Raw genomic sequence first — 17,839 nt, forward strand, 5'->3', positions numbered from 1 at the left:
GGGTCCGCTTAATACACACCCACCTCGTCTCTCTCCTCTTTCTCTTCTCCTCCACCTCTTCACTTCTATCCTCTGCTCTCTTGTTCTCTCCTGTGCTTCTCTTTCCTCCCTCTTCCTCGTTCCTCTTTCCCTTCTCCTTCTCTCCTCGATATCTCCCGCCTTTCTGCCGTTTTCCCCTCCTCATTTCTCCACTTCGGTAAGTCCCTCATCTTGCCATTTTTAGCGCATCATCACTGTTATGCGCGCCTTACTTCTTCTTGCGCAAAATCCTGACTATTTCATTTGAAGACTCTACTTTTCCTCATTTCGCGCCCGTACCTGAAACACCCCATCCTATCCCACCACACACCTCTCAAACCACCTCCCTCAACTCCAACAATGGAGACTACCGAAATTCACCAGACCACCGTCGTGGACGAGCCCATGACCGATAACTTCAACGAGAACCTGGCCGACCAGGGTGAACTTGAGGCGCCTCTCAAGACCGAGGAGGAATACGCCATCTCCGAGTTGACTCTCCGTGCTATCGTCTCCTCCAAGGAGGCCGGTGTCATTATTGGCAAGGCCGGCAAGAACGTCGCTGACCTGCGCGATGAGACCGGTGTCAAGGCTGGCGTGAGCAAGGTTGTTCCTGGTGTCCATGACCGTGTCCTCACTGTTACTGGTCAACTGCGCTCGCTTGCTCGGGCCTACGCGATCGTGGCCAAGGGTCTTCTGGAGGGCGCCCCGCAGATGGGTATGGGCGGCGTTGTCTCTAACAACGGAACCCACCGTAAGTGACCACTTTTCTTCGCTTTTTGATATCTGGATTTAGACTCGCTTTTGGATGGGCGTCGAAGAGATCCGTAGGAGTCATTTTGTTCGAGAACTGCGCTAACATATTCCAGCCGTTCGCCTTCTGATCTCTCACAACCAGATGGGTACCATCATCGGACGACAGGGTCTCAAGATCAAGCACATCCAGGATGCATCGGGTGTGCGCATGGTCGCGCAGAAGGAAATGCTCCCCCAGTCTACTGAGCGCATCGTGGAGGTGCAGGGCACCCCCGAGGGCATCGAGAAGGCTGTTTGGGAAATCGGCAAGTGCCTGCTCGACGACTGGCAGCGCGGCACCGGCACCGTTCTCTACAACCCCGCTGTTCGTGCTTCTCTCAGCAGCTCGCAGCCCTTGAACAACAACCCCGTGTCTAGCAACAACAACAACTACCAAAACAGCCGCCAATACAACCGCACCGGTAACGGCAACGACTTCAGTGACGGCGGATACAACCGCCGATCCAACTCCGACGCTGGCAACCGCGGCTACCCTCTGGTCACCGAGGACGGCGAAGAGATCCAGACTCAGAACATCAGCATCCCCGCAGACATGGTTGGCTGCATCATCGGCCGGGCCGGTACCAAGATCACCGATATTCGCCGCAGCTCCGGAGCCCGCATTTCCATTGCCAAGGCCCCTCACGACGAGACTGGCGAGCGCATGTTCACCATCATGGGCAGTGCCCAGGCCAACGAGAAGGCCCTTTACCTTCTCTACGAGAACCTCGAAGCTGAGAAGACCCGCCGCAGTCAGTCCCAGGAGTAAGCTCCCTCGGATTTCCCCTGGTATGTGTGCATGAGACGGACCTAGCGGATTCCCCTTTGTGTTCTCTGACCTTACGATTTCCTTGGAGACTGTCGGTCACGATCAGCGGCGGTCATGTGCTAGCGCTTTTATTTTATTTTTTCTACTTCTCTATTTCGTTTTCAAGTGCCTCCAGGTTCCTTTATCACTTCCCCTTTTTTGATTCTTCCTGAGTGTTCTGGCCTCGTACGTCGCTCTTATTCACAAAAAGCAAAGGTTCACTGCGATGAATGGATGGAACATGCGTATTAGATACCAAGTCCGGGTGGTCTTTCTCGACCATCGTGCGTTGAATTGAACCGCTAACTCAACACTGTCCCTCGATCCTTGCTCTCGAATTCGTTACGTTAATCGTGACAGACCAAATCCTCCATTTCCCTCTTCGCTCCTCATCCAGCATGAACTTTCACCGTGATATCCCTAATCCCGTCTCTCTCCCGACCTCTGTCAAACTTCCCAGTCTCTACCTCACTTGTCCTCGTTCCACCTTGTACGCCGCCAGTCGCTGACGAACGGCGTATATTGATCCTTTGCTTTCGACTTCCCATTCTCCTTTCCTCTCTACACTCCCTACCTCCATTCATGTTCCACCTCTTTACTCTACTGCGATTCTCCCCCTACCATTCACCAAACACCCTTGAAATAACAAAAAAAGACACCCTTCTATCTCCTAATTTCTCCTTTTTCGCGCCTGACCTGAACCTCTTCTATTTTATCTCCTCCCCGCGTGCTCCTGCTTTTTTTTCCTCTGAGAATATGAATATCTTCTATGAAATATCTTCCCTGAATGAAGTCATAGGACAGTGTCATGCCATATCTGAATCTGATAAAATATCAAGAAAAGATGGTCCCATAGTGATGACTGTAGAAAAGAACTTGGTGAGTACTATACTAACTAGTAGGGTATCGATTGCCTAGATATGAAGCTCATAACGTTTTACCTTCCCATGTCACGAACGTAGAACAACAAAGTCATATTTGCATCTATATGCACAGGCATCTTATGGCTCATCTTGCTGTAATGGGACAATCTTTTCATCATACTTGATTTAGGATGAGTTCATCTTCAACACAAGCTCATCCAACCATTACACCCCGGACTTGATAAAAAGCCAAGCATATTGCACTGGGCCCACCTGGGACTGGGGGATGATTCTCCCAAACTCGACGATTACCAACTTCACTACAGTCTCCTCATGCTTTTCCAAAACTGCAACGGATATTGAGACTTCATCTTTCATCTGGGGCTGTTGGTTTCTGTCCTGTTGGCATGGCACAATTGCCTCAGAGACCAGGCCTCCTCTGTTTGCTTGCCCTAATCCATAGGACTATTTAGTCTACTGCTCCTTGTAGAGGATCATCATCCTTGTTCCTCCCTCTCTGTCCCGCTAGTCGACAGTGCCACTAATGAAGTATTAGACAGTCTACACGAAAGCTTTAAAGCGAGTATACCGTTTCATGCATTGTTTTTGTCCTACATTAGGCTCTGCTTTTCACCTCTTTTTGCCCATTGTCGAGTGCCTCGGGTTAAATATCTGGATTCTAGGAATATGAGGGTAGGGGTGTGAAAGGACTAATGACCTATGAATATCTCATTTCATTCATCGTTATGTACCTGCAATTCATGACATACAAAAGAGACAAATAGTAGGAGACGCCGCCGATGGATGGTTTTGTACAAAGAAAAGACAAGATGCGGGAAACCAAAGAAGCCACAGTGAATTGGCATATGCGGGAGTCGCTGCGTAAGAAGTGGATATGCGACATTAATCAATGCTATCGTCTAGGTTTACATTGTTATTTGGCGTGGCCGGGGTGCGATTCCTTAGGCCGAATCTTCGAGCGCCTAGGCTGTTGGTTCGGAGCCGATTTTGCTGTATTGGGGTGTAGCTTGTGGCCATTTTGCTTGATGGGGTCGAGATCCTTGTTTGTTGAAGTTCCACTGGGGATCTGGGGCTATCCTCGACTGGTACGTTGTTTGTTGAGAAGCTTGGGGAGAGACCATAACGGCGGGATCCGGCTTGGATGTTGGAGCGGGAAGTTGCTGGTGTGTATGTAGCAGGGATGGTATTGTTTCGTCGGAATGAGAGACTGTTTGAGAGGGTGGGTGTTCGAGGCTGTGATTGCTGTGGTTGAGGAACTTGTGACTGGTATTGGGGAGAGCGTGGAGAGAGACCTAGGCCAGAATCGTTCTGGACACCGGAGACGGAGCGAGAGAAGGAGCGTCCGTGGAATCGTTGCCGGGGTGAATCTTGAGTAGGGACTGGTGTGCCGATTTCTGTTGTAGCTCTGGAGACTGACCGGCTGTGCGGGTTTTCCATTTCTCCGTTTTCCTCGCCGACTGTCATTCTGCGACTGCGGAGAGATGTTGACATCCGGTTCAGACGACTGGTTGGGGTAGGAATGCCCGGAGATTGAGCCGGGCTCTGTTTGATGTCTGTGTTTCCTGGGCTAGTGTTGACCAAGGACGCGCGACGGGCTTCAAGTCGGCTGGAAATGCGAGTGGTGGAATGGCGCCGCTCATTCGCTTCAGGTTCCTGATTCCCATTTCGCTGATACGTCGGTACGGGCATGGTCATGCGGTGATCGTGCTCCACGCCATTCGACAGCTGGAGCTGCCCGCCTGCACCACGGCTCGACTGTGGTCGGGTGTTCTTCAATTGCTCATCTGTCAATGCCAGACAAAGCTCAGTCAGGCTGCGACACACGCTGTCCGCTTTGCGGCGGGCGTGTCTCTCAGGCGAAGTGTATCCTCCATTCACGACCGAGACGGTGCCTGACGGAGCGGCATTGACGCCCAACGCGGTGGAAAGGTTCAACGCATCGGTGATCGTCGCTTCGAGGGACGTGTACACCTCACCGCTTAGAACAGCCTTGGCTTTGGACAATGCGGATTGCAGGAGAGGGTGGACTTGGTTCTGATAGTCACTATCACCAGCCGGAACACTGGCTTTGCGGTGGTATTTGGGTGAAGAGGATATGGTAGTCATGGCCGAGGTTGCGGTGCGCGGTCTGTCATTGGGGCTGCTATACATAGCTGCAGCAGACGATGGAGGTAGCTTCCCTGTCAGCTCTAGCTTTTTGATCCGATCTTTGAGGTCATCCAGCTCGTCCCAGACTGTAGAGGGAGCCGCGGTCGATAAGGTCGACTCCGTTTCATCGGCGCGCGATCTCTCGACTTCGGTTCGCGCTCGGTCGTTCACCTCAGAAGCGGAAGGTTGTCGACTGCCTCGGATTGTAGAAAGTCCCGAATAGCGGTTAAAGCGGGGTTCGTGTAAGGAGGACCGTCGGTCATCCGCTACAGACGGTGTGCGCGGAGATGTCTCTGGACTTGTGCGACTGAAACGACTTCGAGGGGCGCCGATCGTGGATCGCGCGCCGGATCCCAGGCCACTGTAGCGCAGTCGACTCGAGTCATCTAGGGGATGGGCTGATGAGGCCGGCGTGTGGACGGAGGAGTAGGGGGTGGTTGGGGAGCCATTTTGCGTAAGCAAGGGGTCGATATTGCTGTATCGCTGATCAGGTGTGGGAGTTTGTTCTGACGGTGACCGTAGACTCTGACTGGAATATCCAAGCCGTGACTGTGTTTGGTTAGCACTGAGGTCGCAAGGTCGGGCCGTGAATGCCAGAGCCGCCAGGAATGCGATCGGCTCCGATTCATTGTTGGACTCACCCGGCGGAAATCAGAGCGTCCTATCGAGTCGCGACGACCAGAGTCTGTTCTCGCAATGTTCAAGAAGACGTCCTCGTTCTTCGGGCGACTGTCCATGGTTGGCGACTTGTCAGGTCCCAGTCTCAGAGCATTTTCCGTTCTAGAATAAGCCACGCTTGATGGCATGGTTCTCTTCACATCAGGGCGATCTTGAGGGTCGTCTTGTTGTCTCTTGGAGACATGGGGAGCTTGGGGGCTGGGAGAGTTAAAGCTAAGGACGGATCGCCGGGCTCGATTCAATAAGGAGCCTTTGGGTTTAGAGTCGGGCGTTTCACGATTGGTGGGGCCCCCGAAGCGAGAGTGCAGCGACAAAGAACGCGAGTGAGGACTGGCCCGGGTATCTGCAGCCATATTTGAACTCGTATGGGCAAGATTGCAATCGCTTCACCATTTGGATTGTCCTGGAGGGCCTGACGTTTCTGGGGAAAGCAAGTTGAATGGCATCCCGGCAATTGAGAACATACACAATTGGGCACAATCTGGCACAATCTGCCGAGCGAAAAGGCAGGAATGTGTAGAGTGTCTTCAGATATTGACAAGCTGTCACGGCTAGTGACAACTGGACCTGTCAGAAGTTGAGAAAGCAAAAGGAAAAGATTTACGGAGTACATCGGGTGGATATACACTGTGGCTGGGAAAATTTCAATATAGACGAGCCCCAGGTCTCTGTCTATTTATGGAAGGACAATGCACTATAAGATATTCGATATCAAGCTGTTATGATTGTGTTAAGAATTATGATTGTTCTATACAGAGCACAGTCGCTTGAAGCTATACCCTGGTCAGGTACCCATGCAAGTGCATGTAAACCCAACCTTAGCCAGTAAACCCTATCATATAACAAACACCCCTGAATCTACATCAGCCTCCATGTTCGAACTTGAAACGCGTGGTTCTGTTATAAAAAATCTTCAGTTTCAATATTTCTCCAACAAATAAATAAAGGTTTGATCCATGGTTCTGTTTCACCGGAGACCGTGGTAGACCTGAAACGGCCACCTGAGGTGTTTTATATTGGACATAGTGAAGTATGTAGATTAATGTAGCATATCCATATCTTGGAAGATATCAGTACAACTTTTAGACTTGCTCTGCCAGGCACCAGTATATTACATCTTACTGCATTCCATGTTTTTGGGACACGTAGCCCCTGCTAAGGCCGAGCTGTGTTCCCACTCGCTATTCTGGTTGATCGAGAGGGTTGTGAATTTGTCGCTGTCGGCTGTGATCCCGTACACTGTGGAAGTTCGAATCGGCTCGCTTTCTGTTTCTGAGGAACGGTCAGAGAGGTACTTTCCACCGAAGACCAGATTTCAAAGACATACCCATATAGCTCAATGCTTGTGCTAGTCCTTTTACAGAAGAGCCATGTTTCATTCACTTTCACGATGATCAGGTGGTTCGCTTTGAGATTGTTTTACCCCCGCACCATAGGGTGTAGTCACAGATTCCATGTGCCTTGCTTCGAGGCGTTTTCTGGCAAGTCAGATGGTTTATTTAGTAGCTGCCGTAGCCTAACTTGTGGACGACCTCATACCGACCATTGAGGTGTTTGTCGCATGAGCTGGGTGGTATCAGAGCTTTTCGACTTTCTATTTGCCATCGGTATATAGGCAGTGGCGAGGCATTAGGATCTTTGCGGGATTATGTAGAGTGGTGTCGAGATCTTGCTTTAGTTGCGTTGCGAGTATGACAGTCGGGAGAGTGCTACTAGTCATAAATGTGTACAGTATACAGTGCCATGAAGTATTGGACAGTCTCTTAGTTGCTATATAAAATCACCGTCGATGGATGAGACGGTTTCCACCATTGCATTGTGAGCAAAGCCGCTAGGTGCAATATTGCGCAATCCTAGGATGTTATCTTGACTTCGAAGTTCTCGGCCGATGTAGCTAGAGCTATATCTGCGCCGTGGATTGTGATTGGATTGTATTCATCCGTGTGTTGTGGTTCATGGTAGTATGTCCATGTCCCTTTCCATGTCCAATCGAATGACTTTGTCTTTGTTACCAATAGACAGTACATTCGCATTACAAGAACATATTTTCAAACCTGCAACCTTTGAAATGTTAACCAGCGAGGGGCTATACAGTTGCCTCGGAGACACCCGAGAAGATGCCAGTGGAGAGACCAGACAAGGGTCTGAATGGGCCAGAGGTTCCTCGATACTGTGTCCCTCCTGCTATGATATTTCAGTCAAGGTGGTCGATACCCAAGTCATGATATCAGACTTTGGCGTGTTCTTTTTACAAAACCAAGAGCCCACAGGCCCATGGATTTCTATTGGACTTCTGCCGCCTGAGGTGTCCTTGAACATATTGTCCGGGCTATTGCATTCCCTACGACATTCTGGGTGAACGTCCGCTGGAAGGGTTCAGGCCAAATGAAGCCAGTGTCATTACAGAGATGATCAGTATCCTGGGATATCTGCCAAATCGTTGGCGTAATGGACGACAACAAAGAAGTAATTTCATTCTTAAGATCGGTTGTGGAAGATCATGGGACGAGGAGGGGATCCAACAACCTTCCAGTTTGATATGAGAGAGATGGAGGCTTTCAAAAGTAGGCGATAATGACTGAGCCCTTGGAGCGTATTACTACAAAGAATGATTGAGGGCTCGATGAACAACCAAAGATAATCTCAACCCTTAGCCATGGGCCTATCAAATGCCTGGCCCCCGTATAGGCTGAATCCTTCCACACTACCCTTAGGACTAGACATGTGACAAATTAGATATGTGAATGACACTTACTCCGTAGGTATGGCCAGGCTCCAGGTATAGTATAGTGGACAGGTAAAATCAATAGTGCAATGTATGTGTACGATACAGGGGCTCAACTCCACGCCACTCTATACTGATACATCTATTGATGGAAAAATCTGGAGAGCTCTATATAATTGCAACAGACCGAGGGGTGAACCATGGCACCATCGAGACAGTATATCAACAAAGTGCATCAGCATGGAGCAGAACAAGTTTAATTGCAGCAGTTCAAAGGACCGAGCCAATCGCAGCAGACAAGTCCGAAACAATCTAGGGAACCACGTAAGCTGCTGTCATTGCACGGTAGATTATTTTTAGAAGATGAAACGGTAGTTCATGAACAGGGAAAGGGGGAAATTCATTTATCTGGAACAATCCTGGAACTTTGGTTACGGGAATGCATGTATCGTTTGAAGGCGCATTCGCAGGCATTATTGGTGCAGATATGTCGATCTGTTTCCAATCTCAGTCCGTTTACAGTAGGCTTGGCGATAGATGAGACACCGCAATGCTTCCCCAATCTCCGTTCTCCGTAAAATGTCCCAGTTTCATATAGTCCACGTGGAAAATGTTGATCATTGGAACACATTTGGATCCTTGCTCAACAATGGTGGGGCCACAACCCCCAAATGTAGGGATGGCGGAGGAGTAGAACTAAGTGTATAGGTCAGGGCTAAGTGCCGCTAGTGAATTGGCGTGTTTCAGAATGTTCGCGTTTCAGTGTTGGTTGCAGCCAATCAGAGGCTATAAAAGTATGAGAAACTATGGGTCAGCCCACCGTTCACCCGTGTGTGACAGTACAGTACAGAGTATGGACAAATGTATACATACATATGTGTATACAGTAGACATTCTCAGTTAGAGTACAAATATCAGTCTCCGTTTGAAGTGGGTTACATCATATCTAGAGTCTCTAATGGATCTGTACAGGCAATTTGGAATCAAGAGGCGAAGCTCGGGTACGCACAGATATACTCCACTATGTGCCGCCCCCTGTTACTAGGTAAGTTTGGTACATCGGGGGTGAGATAATCCCCGAGCGTGTGTGTATGGTCCCCGTACGAAGAGCTCGTTAACTACCTCATAAGTGGAGTAGTGGTAGTAGGTACCTAGGCAGTGGTATTGCAGTGTCACTTATATAGCCTCTTACGTGCGTGCACTTGACGCCCATTCCTACGCCCCCGGCGCCTAAATTTAGAGTGGCTCGGCCTGATTGGTTTCACTTCTCAAACCTCAGCCCTCTACGATCTGCGGTTGCCCATTGGACCTCCACTGCGTATTGAATTACCCTGTGGGCCTGAAATCGGAGATCGATTACATCTAAATAAAAACAACTAAGGGTCCAAAAGGCCTATACGCCTCTTTTCTTCCTTTTTCCTTTCCCGTTCCCTTTCCTTCAATCTCTCCTTCACATTCCGGTCATTCCCCGGAGGAACGACTCCGATTTACCTTTTTTTCACCTTCCTGTCCTTCTCGAATCCTTACACCTTACCACCTTACACACTTGGTATGACCCTCTACTTCCTATCTTTCCCGTCTTTCCTCTCCCTGGCTTCGCCCTTGCCTCCTCCCACTGACCTTTTCAGACCATTTGCACAGGCTGCAAATACTTTCGAATGCAATAGTCTCGTGAAGACGGGACTTTCTTTCACTCCCCCCGAACAATGCCCGTGCAAACGAGTCCACCGTCCTTCCCGGACTCATTTCCATCATTCATGTCCGTCTTTGGCGGTCCTCTACCGCGATACAAAGACGAGGAAAACACCATTCATCCTCTACAATACCCAACCCATGTCCCTGTTAACACGCGCTTCCTCCCTTCCCCACATCGCGAAAGCGTCTCGTCCATGACGTCTGCCTCAACCGAGTCCTCCCCGACCACGACCATCTCACCCTTTGACTCGCCCGGTGGGGGTGACATCTCCCCGAGCTCATCGCCGGAATCCCCATCGGCCATGTCGGTCTCGTATCCGAAATACATGCCGGCCACCCGGCCCATGGAGCTCCCTCCCCGATCAACTGCGCCAGAGCCCCTGTCGCGACCGACCCCTCCGCGTCCAGACTCTCCTGGTCGGCGGGCGCGCAACCTGAAGAATCTCTCATTGCGGATGCCGCCTCCGTCTATATCTCGTCCCCCCATTGCTACTGCCTCGCTGGTGGAAACCTCATCAAACAATCTGGCCCCACCATCACCCCTCCAGATTCCCCAGAAGAGTTCGAGGCGCCGTCCCGCGAACCTGACCATCCGTACACCTACATTTGATAAGACCTTTTCGAGCGAGGACGTACCTCCGACCCCGTCCTTGCGACATGCAGAATCCTCCCCGTCTCTCGCAGCTATCACATCCCCATCATTCGCCCCAAAGGGGGGTATGCAGCTCCCACGACCAATGTCGCATCATGGTGTACGTAGCTTCTCCACGCCGAATGAGGAAAGTGGAATGGATGGATCTGGCTTCTCTCGCCGTGTGCTTCCCGGTTTAGAAGAGGAGGATGACCACCTCGACTCGCGCGAGTCGACACGCAAAAAGGACCGTGGATACCCCGACGGACCGATCCGGATTTACGATACCGGCGTTTACCTGTACCTGGAGCCAACAGCCGAGGAAGCATCCCAGTTCGATGTGGTTATCAACGTCGCCAAGGAAGTCAACAACCCCTTCAGTACCGCCAAGGAGGAGCGAAATGACACAGTGATGAGCACCTGGCGCAACGCCTCCATGGCCTCGAAGCGCTTCTCTGGTGAGCCTCAAACTGCGGTCTCTGAGATCTCCTTCAAGTCTGCCTTTGAATTCCAGCCTTCAGACTCTGAATCCGCCACCCCCATTACATCAACTCCTACGCAACAACCCGAATATCTCCATGTCAGCTGGGACCACAACTCCGAAATCCTCGATGACCTGCTCCCTCTTTGTGAGCTCATTGATGACCGTATCGCTGGTGGAAAGAAGGTCCTCATCCACTGTCAGCTCGGTGCCAGTCGTTCCGCCTCTCTGATGATTGCCTATGGTCTGTACAAGAACCGACACATGGATTTCAACTCCATGTACGAAGTGGTCAAGGGCCGGAGTCAGTGGGTAGGACCCAACATGAGTCTCATCTACCAGCTCACCGACTTCCGATCGCGGTTGATGCGTGGATCGACCTCGAAGCCCCCTCCCCAGGAGTGGTTTGTTCAAACTGGCCGACGAAGCTCGGAGCCTCAGGTTGCCCGAGCCGAACGCCCTGTGACCAACGACAACCGATCGGCTTTCCGTGGACTATCCCAGGCACCATCAATGAGCTGCCTTTCCATCCCAGAAACCCCCTCGATGCGTCCTACCACCAGCGACAGCAGTTACACCAAGTTCAAGTCTTACTCGCCTAAAAGGAGTTTGTCCCCTCGACCTCTTCCTTTCCGACAGAAGTTCCGATCTGTGGAACCGACATCAGGTCGGCCGCGAGGACTCCCACGCAGCGTCAGCAGCTGCGACCCTCTTGTTCAAACGCACGTATTTGTGCGCGACATGCCCGACCGAAGTGGTGGTCTATTCTCACCTCGAACAAACGAGTTCCTATCCCCGCAGCCAATGGCACCACCATCCTTCCACAGAATCGATCGGTCGGCAGCCCTCTCACCCCCTCCCATGCCCAGCGCGGTTCAATTCGCCGCCGAAACGGCCGATCCCCGCTCGCCTCCAACTGCTGGCGAGCCCCTGATCATGAGATCGATTGATGAATTCCTCTGATCCCAGCCTCGAGTCATTGACCAGGCTCGAAACGATTCCACGACCCGCTCTATTTTCATGTTTCTGATATGAAAATCATCTTCGCCCTGGCCTGTCAGCAGCGACCTTCTATTCTCTCTTAATTTCTTCACTCATCTCCAGATGAGTGGCTTGATGATATTCATGACCAAAGCGGGCTTTGCAGTCGCTCATCGCTATTTTCCCATTGCATGCTTATTGCACTTTTTTTCCCTTTAAACCCACGGGTTTTCTCAACACCCCGTTCGGGTCACCATCGCTTTTTCATTTCCTCTATTCATCATTGGCGTCACGGGGTATCCAAAACGGACGAGATTTGATACCAACAGCCGACCTCGAAAGAATCAATGGATTTTTTTGTGTCAGCATCTGTATTTTTATCGCGGAGGCTTACTGGGTTCTCTTGCATTGCTTGGCCGTTCGTCCAACAAACTTTCGCTTTTTTCCTTTTATCTTTTTTACCTCTTACGTCTTAACATCTTGTCATGGCAAGGCCTTTGCTTTAGCTTTTCGACTTTTCCTGTGTTCAATCACTCGAGCCAGCTGCCTCTGTTTTCGGATATGGTATGCTTGGTTTGGTGGATGGAAAGAGGCATGATAATACCCCCTTTGCGCAGTCTCAATAGACATGGATAACCACTCAATTGGTTCAATTAATGTAATTGTAGTTGTAAATGACATTATATTATGTATAGATCTGAACTGGCTGTTTACTGATCTTAGATAACGATAAGCGCGGAACGTCATCCGCGTCAACCCAATTTTTCCTCCGCAACCCCTCCAAGCAGACAATGGCTGAAGATTCTCACCCTGCCTACCTCTCGCCTAGCGAGCTGGGCACAAAAGATTAGTATGTATCTCTCTCTGCCTTTGTATGTTCCGGGGACACGCCTGCGCAAAACCTTGACATACCTCGACCCCACGTTTACCCCTCCAAGACGAGCCAGCTCAGCTGTACATGCAATTTTGATCAAGCAATCTACAGCCTAGAGAATGAAATCTATTCAATGCACCAATCCACCATATCCCACCCACCTAACCAATTACCTAAATCCAAATGCAAATTCAAAAACCAAAACTAACAAAACCCCAGCTGGGAAACCTACTACGCGCGCACCCTAGCGCACATCTCCCACGAAACACCCAATGCCAACCAAGAACAACCCAACCCAACGGAAAATGAAGACTCAGGCGCGGACTCAGACCTAAACGAAGAAGATGACCCAGGGACATCCTGGTTCTCAGAACACAACGCCCCCGAAAAAGTCCTCCACTTCTTAACGCGCAAATCCTTCCCTCTCTCCCCACGCAACACGCTCAAATCCAAATCCAAATCTCAGCATCAACCTTCCGTTCTGGATCTGGGCACCGGCAATGGGAGTATGCTTGCACTGTTGAGGAAGAAGGGTGGGTTCCGCGGGGATATGGTTGGTGTTGATTATTCGCGGGGAAGTGTTGAGTTGGCTAGGGAGTTGCAGAGGGGCCGGGGACATTCGGCTTATCGGAGTGATTCTGAGGATGAGATTGAATCCGAGTCTGAGGATGGATCCGAGGGTGGGGATGGTGCCCAGGCACAAGTCGAGATTGAGATTGAAGCACCACCCATCCAATTCGAAGAATGGGATATCCTAGGCTCAACAGCTCCCCTCTCAGAAACCGGCCTCCCAGTTGAACCCACACCAACGCTCGAAAACAATCTCAACTGGTTCCCCTATTCCACCGGCGGCTTCGACATAGTCTTAGACAAAGGAACCTTCGACGCCGTCTCGCTAGCCGATGATGCTAAGACTACTCGTGTTTGCGAGCGGTATCCCGATATTGCGCGGCGGTTGGTGCGTCGGGGTGGGTTTTTGGTTGTTACTACTTGTAATTGGACCGAGGAGGAGCTTGTGCATTGGTTTACTGGTGGGAAGGGGGAGGGGGATCGGTTGGTTGTTTGGGGGAGAGTTGAGTATCCTCGGTTTCGGTTTGGGGGGCATGAGGGCCAGGGGGTTTGTACGGTCTGTTTTGTTCGGGTTGGAGATGATGTTTAGTTTGGGTTGTATAGAAGAACCTATTTGGAAGTACATGTAGTTGGCCTGTCCTGTGATACAATTAGATATGTACGGAGATAATTTTCCAACTGCCCTTCTATAGTTAGCCCATCCCTGATCTATATCCTTAGAAGTAGTAACTTATTACAGTATTGGAAAAAGTATGAAATAAGCTTTCGTACTCCATATCGTAGTATGAGCTCTCCTTGCAGACAAAATCAAACGGACTGGCGGTAAAGGGTACCATGGCCTAGCATAGTTGCACTTCATAGTCTTGTCTACTACCTTCGCGTAACCCAAGTCAAACGTCCATGGATATATGTCCATCTAGCCTTGATTTTCTCCTCCACTAGTGACAATATCGCTTTCACGAAAAGAAGTTCCTTTTACCCCAATCGAACAAAATGCTCGAAAGTACCCTCTCCTCTTCTAGAGTGGAGTTCAAATCATTCTGCGACTGCATGGGTGACCGCCCATCACAGACTCTGATATTTCACAACAATGGCTTCTCATGGTGGATCAAAGTTATCGCAGATTGGCCTTTGCCTGAGACTATAACAGAGCTTGGCTACTATCAACGCCGGTCTTTATTCCAAACCTTCCTTGAAGCAATTGATTTCGAACAATTACAATTGTTAGACAACACAGTAACAAAGATCGCTTTGAGCCTGACTGAGCAAAACCAAAATACAATCACAATCCGGGATATGTCTCGGGCCTCGACTAACTTCTTCATCACGGTTGCTTATCGGTTGCGCTGCAATATCACGGAAGATCCAATGAGAGTCATATACCCGAATCTGGACCAAGACTTAAACATCCAGACGTTTGAGGCTAGTTCTTTACAAAATACCGAGTTTCTTGCCCCAACAGTCTCCACGGTCTTCGTTAAGCAACAAAAGTTCGCTTACAAAATGATTGACCGTCCCCTTTACGAACCTGAGGACACGAATGCTATCCTGAACGAGATCGACGTCCTCGCACAATTCTGTGGACAGCGAAACATTGCCCAGCTAGTCGGTCTAGTCATCTCAGAGAACCCATACAAGACCAGCCCATCAACCGAGATGCCAGTAGTGATCACAGGCTTCCTTCTTGAATACTACGATGGAGGGTCCCTCGAGCAAAGCATAAACGAGAACGGTATCCAAAATGATCCTTTGCCGATAAAATGGGCTGCCCAAATCGGGCAAGCGTTAAGATTATTGCACACGAGCAAGCTAACTCATCTTGACATCAAGCCCTCGAATATCGTTTTAGATGCTGCTGACAATGCCATCCTCATTGATATTAGTGGGACTGGTGGATATACGTGGGAATGGCTGTCACCGGAGATGCAGGTTTCCATACAACAAAGTATTGAAAGCACTCCGTTCAATAGACCATTTGAGGTGCGGGTTGCTACGGATTGTTGGGCTTATGGGAGGTTACTCTCGATTATCACTGAGATGAGTGCCCCTGGTGGCACTGGTGACAGATTGCGATTTATCGCTGATGCTTTGACCAGGGCGGCTCCTGAATCTCGTGTCTCGTTACGTGATGCTCTTGTGCAGTTGGAAGAGAAGGAGTAGTAAATTCTAATATGGAGCTGGGCCCTATAATGATTGACTTGTATACGTTACTATATTGCTCATCATGTTTATCAGTGTATTACCCTCTATAATGTAATCCATAGAGCACCGAGGTATTGGGGTAATAGTACATAGTTTACGTTGATTTGCCTTCCCCTTATAGCACATAAAACCACAACGATATCCACCACTTTATAGACAACGTAACGGGTATACAACGATACAGAATGGTATAAGGTAGACATAAGCTTCTATCCAAAACAGAACCAACAAATCCTATATAAGATATCATACCGTCATGCAAACAAAACAACGCCCAATATGCACATACCCACCACCACAACAACAACAACAACACCTATCTACTCCCCCCTCCGCAAAACAGCAACAACACACCATCTCTTCCGATTATCAGGTCCCTCCTCCTCCCTCACAGGCATCCACTCGCGCCTAATCTCACCCCCATCCTCCAACCGCTCAACAGTATCCCTCTCAAAAATCCTCTCGACAACGAAACCCCCACGAACGACCGTCTCAAAGAACCGCGCCACAATCTCACGCCCAGTGTGGAAGCCCGCAACAACCCACACCTTACCACCAGGCGAGAGGAACCACTGCATAGTGCGAGTTAGGTTCTCGTGCTGCTCAGGCATCCAGAAACAATCCGCTGCAATGATCCGGCTGAAGGTTCCTTTGTTTGCGGCTGAGAAGGCGTCTGTCAACACACCCCATTCGTGCGGGTGCATGCTTATGTTTGTGGATACAGCTGGAGTCCGGTTTGATAGGTTGTGCTTTGTGTTGAAGGTGATTGCGCCGCTTAGGGCTGGGCTGGAGGGGTGGTCCGTTGCGGCGACAGTTTTGGCGGATGCTAGGGCGCAGATTACTGATGGGAGGGCAGCGCCTAGACAGCATTGGTGTTAGCTCTGTAGGTGTGGATGTATGTATATTGAATGCCAAAAAAGCGGGGGACACAACTAACCAGCACCCAATTCAAGAACACTCTCCCCGCGAACTCCCCAAATCTCCCTCGCTTCCCTCCTAGCCTCACTCTCTATCTCCCCTTCCACAATTGGCATATCGGCCTCCTCGACTCCCTCCGCAACAACCATAGCTGCACTCCAGAGGAAATGCGCAAATAGCTTCCGGCCCTTGTCAACCTGGTTCACGGTCCCATCCTCCTTCTTTAGACCCGCGGCGATTTCTTCGGAACGCTTCTCGCTTGAGCTTGGGTAGGAAGGGACCATGATATCCAGGTTGCCATAGCGGGGGGAGGAGTAGAGGAGATGTTGGCCTGGGTCGCCGTGGAAGGCTGGGGCATCGTCTGGGAAAAGGTGAGGGAGGAAGGCGCTGAAGAGATCTTCTTGGTCTTCTTCTTCTTCTAGCTCATTTTTGTTTTCGAAGTCTGGGGCCGGGGCTGGACCTTCATTTATGGTGGTGGGATAGTTGCGGCGGGGGAGGGGCCGTAGGCGGGAATTGAGCATTGTGAATGTTTGGGTTGGATTGGAGATGGGTGGGTTTGTAGGTTGGTTTTGGTGTGAGTTATTGTTTCCCAGGTCTGTGGAATTGAGTCAATTGATCAGACTTGACTGTGTGTTGGGCTGCAATAGATTTTGTCTGATTAGATCTGATTCTTCATTCAAAATATTGTTTGCGTTGTTTGTATTTGATCTTGTTTATGTAATATCTCCAGGTTTCAACAGGGCTGTCCCCATCGCACCACGTCATTTTAATGGGTACTGGAGAACAATGATGTTCACTCTTTTTTTTTTTTTTTTCCTGTATTGCATTGCATTGATAAAAGAAAAGTAAACATGTAAGATTCACAATAAAAATTAATAAGCTCTGCAAGATCTACATTGACCAATGCCAGCAGAACCAGGGACAAGAATGTGCCAGAAACACGATCAGGGGGCCAAAAATGATTCGCAATAGTCTGACAGTCGGAGTAATGATCCCCTCCCGCTGTTAGCGTGCAAGGGCCTGTTCGTGGCCAGCTGGGCTTAGACAAGGGAATGTGCAGAGCTATTACCTAAATTGACAATCAGCTTGTAACAATTCCGGATATTATATTGAGTACCGAATCACAGCGTAGTGGGACTGATACGGGTGTATCATCCGTCACGGGTTATCGTATGAATCATCCTGTCACCTGATAGCAGGAGGCCAGTGACATCACCCGATCCACTTCGCCCTCAGCTAGACCGGTCGATGCGCTGCAGGTGATCTGGTTAAACCGGTACGATGAGTACTCGCTATGTACTGTGTCGCTTGGGCTCGGACTTTTCCTATCGATACACTACAATTTAGTGACTTGATTGGTACTTGACCCTTGATCGTCAGGCAACGGACAAAATATTCACCCTACTAACTACCTAGGTAAATGGAATTATG

The 17,839-nt window shown here is 49.9% G+C and overlaps 5 protein-coding genes across 5 annotated transcripts; 3 read left to right on the forward strand and 2 right to left on the reverse strand.

Annotated features, from left to right (window-relative positions):
- Positions 1 to 378: 378 nt before the first annotated feature.
- Positions 379 to 1,582, forward strand: PENARI_c001G10365 (KH domain-containing protein; the record flags this gene model as incomplete). Its single annotated transcript, XM_022626940.1, has 2 exons — positions 379 to 772; positions 888 to 1,582. The coding sequence occupies 2 exons, from the start codon at positions 379 to 381 to the stop codon at positions 1,580 to 1,582; spliced, it is 1,089 nt and encodes a 362-aa protein (XP_022493482.1).
- Positions 1,583 to 3,387: 1,805 nt separating this feature from the next.
- PENARI_c001G11097 (putative LPXTG-motif cell wall anchor domain protein) lies at positions 3,388 to 5,684 on the reverse strand (the record flags this gene model as incomplete). The annotated part of the gene is made up of 2 exons (XM_022627000.1): positions 3,388 to 5,202; positions 5,295 to 5,684. The coding sequence occupies 2 exons, from the start codon at positions 5,682 to 5,684 to the stop codon at positions 3,388 to 3,390; spliced, it is 2,205 nt and encodes a 734-aa protein (XP_022493618.1).
- A 4,078-nt stretch (positions 5,685 to 9,762) lies between these two features.
- On the forward strand, positions 9,763 to 11,826 carry dspD (putative protein-tyrosine phosphatase; the record flags this gene model as incomplete). The annotated part of the gene is made up of 1 exon (XM_022626380.1): positions 9,763 to 11,826. The coding sequence occupies one exon, from the start codon at positions 9,763 to 9,765 to the stop codon at positions 11,824 to 11,826; it is 2,064 nt and encodes a 687-aa protein (XP_022493558.1).
- Positions 11,827 to 12,635: 809 nt separating this feature from the next.
- On the forward strand, positions 12,636 to 15,448 carry PENARI_c001G11712 (putative S-adenosylmethionine-dependent methyltransferase; the record flags this gene model as incomplete). The annotated part of the gene is made up of 3 exons (XM_022627049.1): positions 12,636 to 12,694; positions 12,938 to 13,676; positions 14,360 to 15,448. 3 exons carry the CDS (start codon positions 12,636 to 12,638, stop codon positions 15,446 to 15,448), a joined length of 1,887 nt encoding a protein of 628 aa, XP_022493461.1.
- A 362-nt stretch (positions 15,449 to 15,810) lies between these two features.
- PENARI_c001G00288 (putative nicotinamide N-methyltransferase) lies at positions 15,811 to 16,929 on the reverse strand (the record flags this gene model as incomplete). Its single annotated transcript, XM_022626130.1, has 2 exons — positions 15,811 to 16,349; positions 16,428 to 16,929. 2 exons carry the CDS (start codon positions 16,927 to 16,929, stop codon positions 15,811 to 15,813), a joined length of 1,041 nt encoding a protein of 346 aa, XP_022493292.1.
- Positions 16,930 to 17,839: the final 910 nt, after the last annotated feature.

The sequence above is a fragment of the Penicillium arizonense genome (assembly GCF_001773325.1).
Source record: "Penicillium arizonense strain CBS 141311 chromosome Unknown PENARI_contig001, whole genome shotgun sequence".
Taxonomy (NCBI): Eukaryota; Fungi; Ascomycota; class Eurotiomycetes; order Eurotiales; family Aspergillaceae; genus Penicillium; species Penicillium arizonense.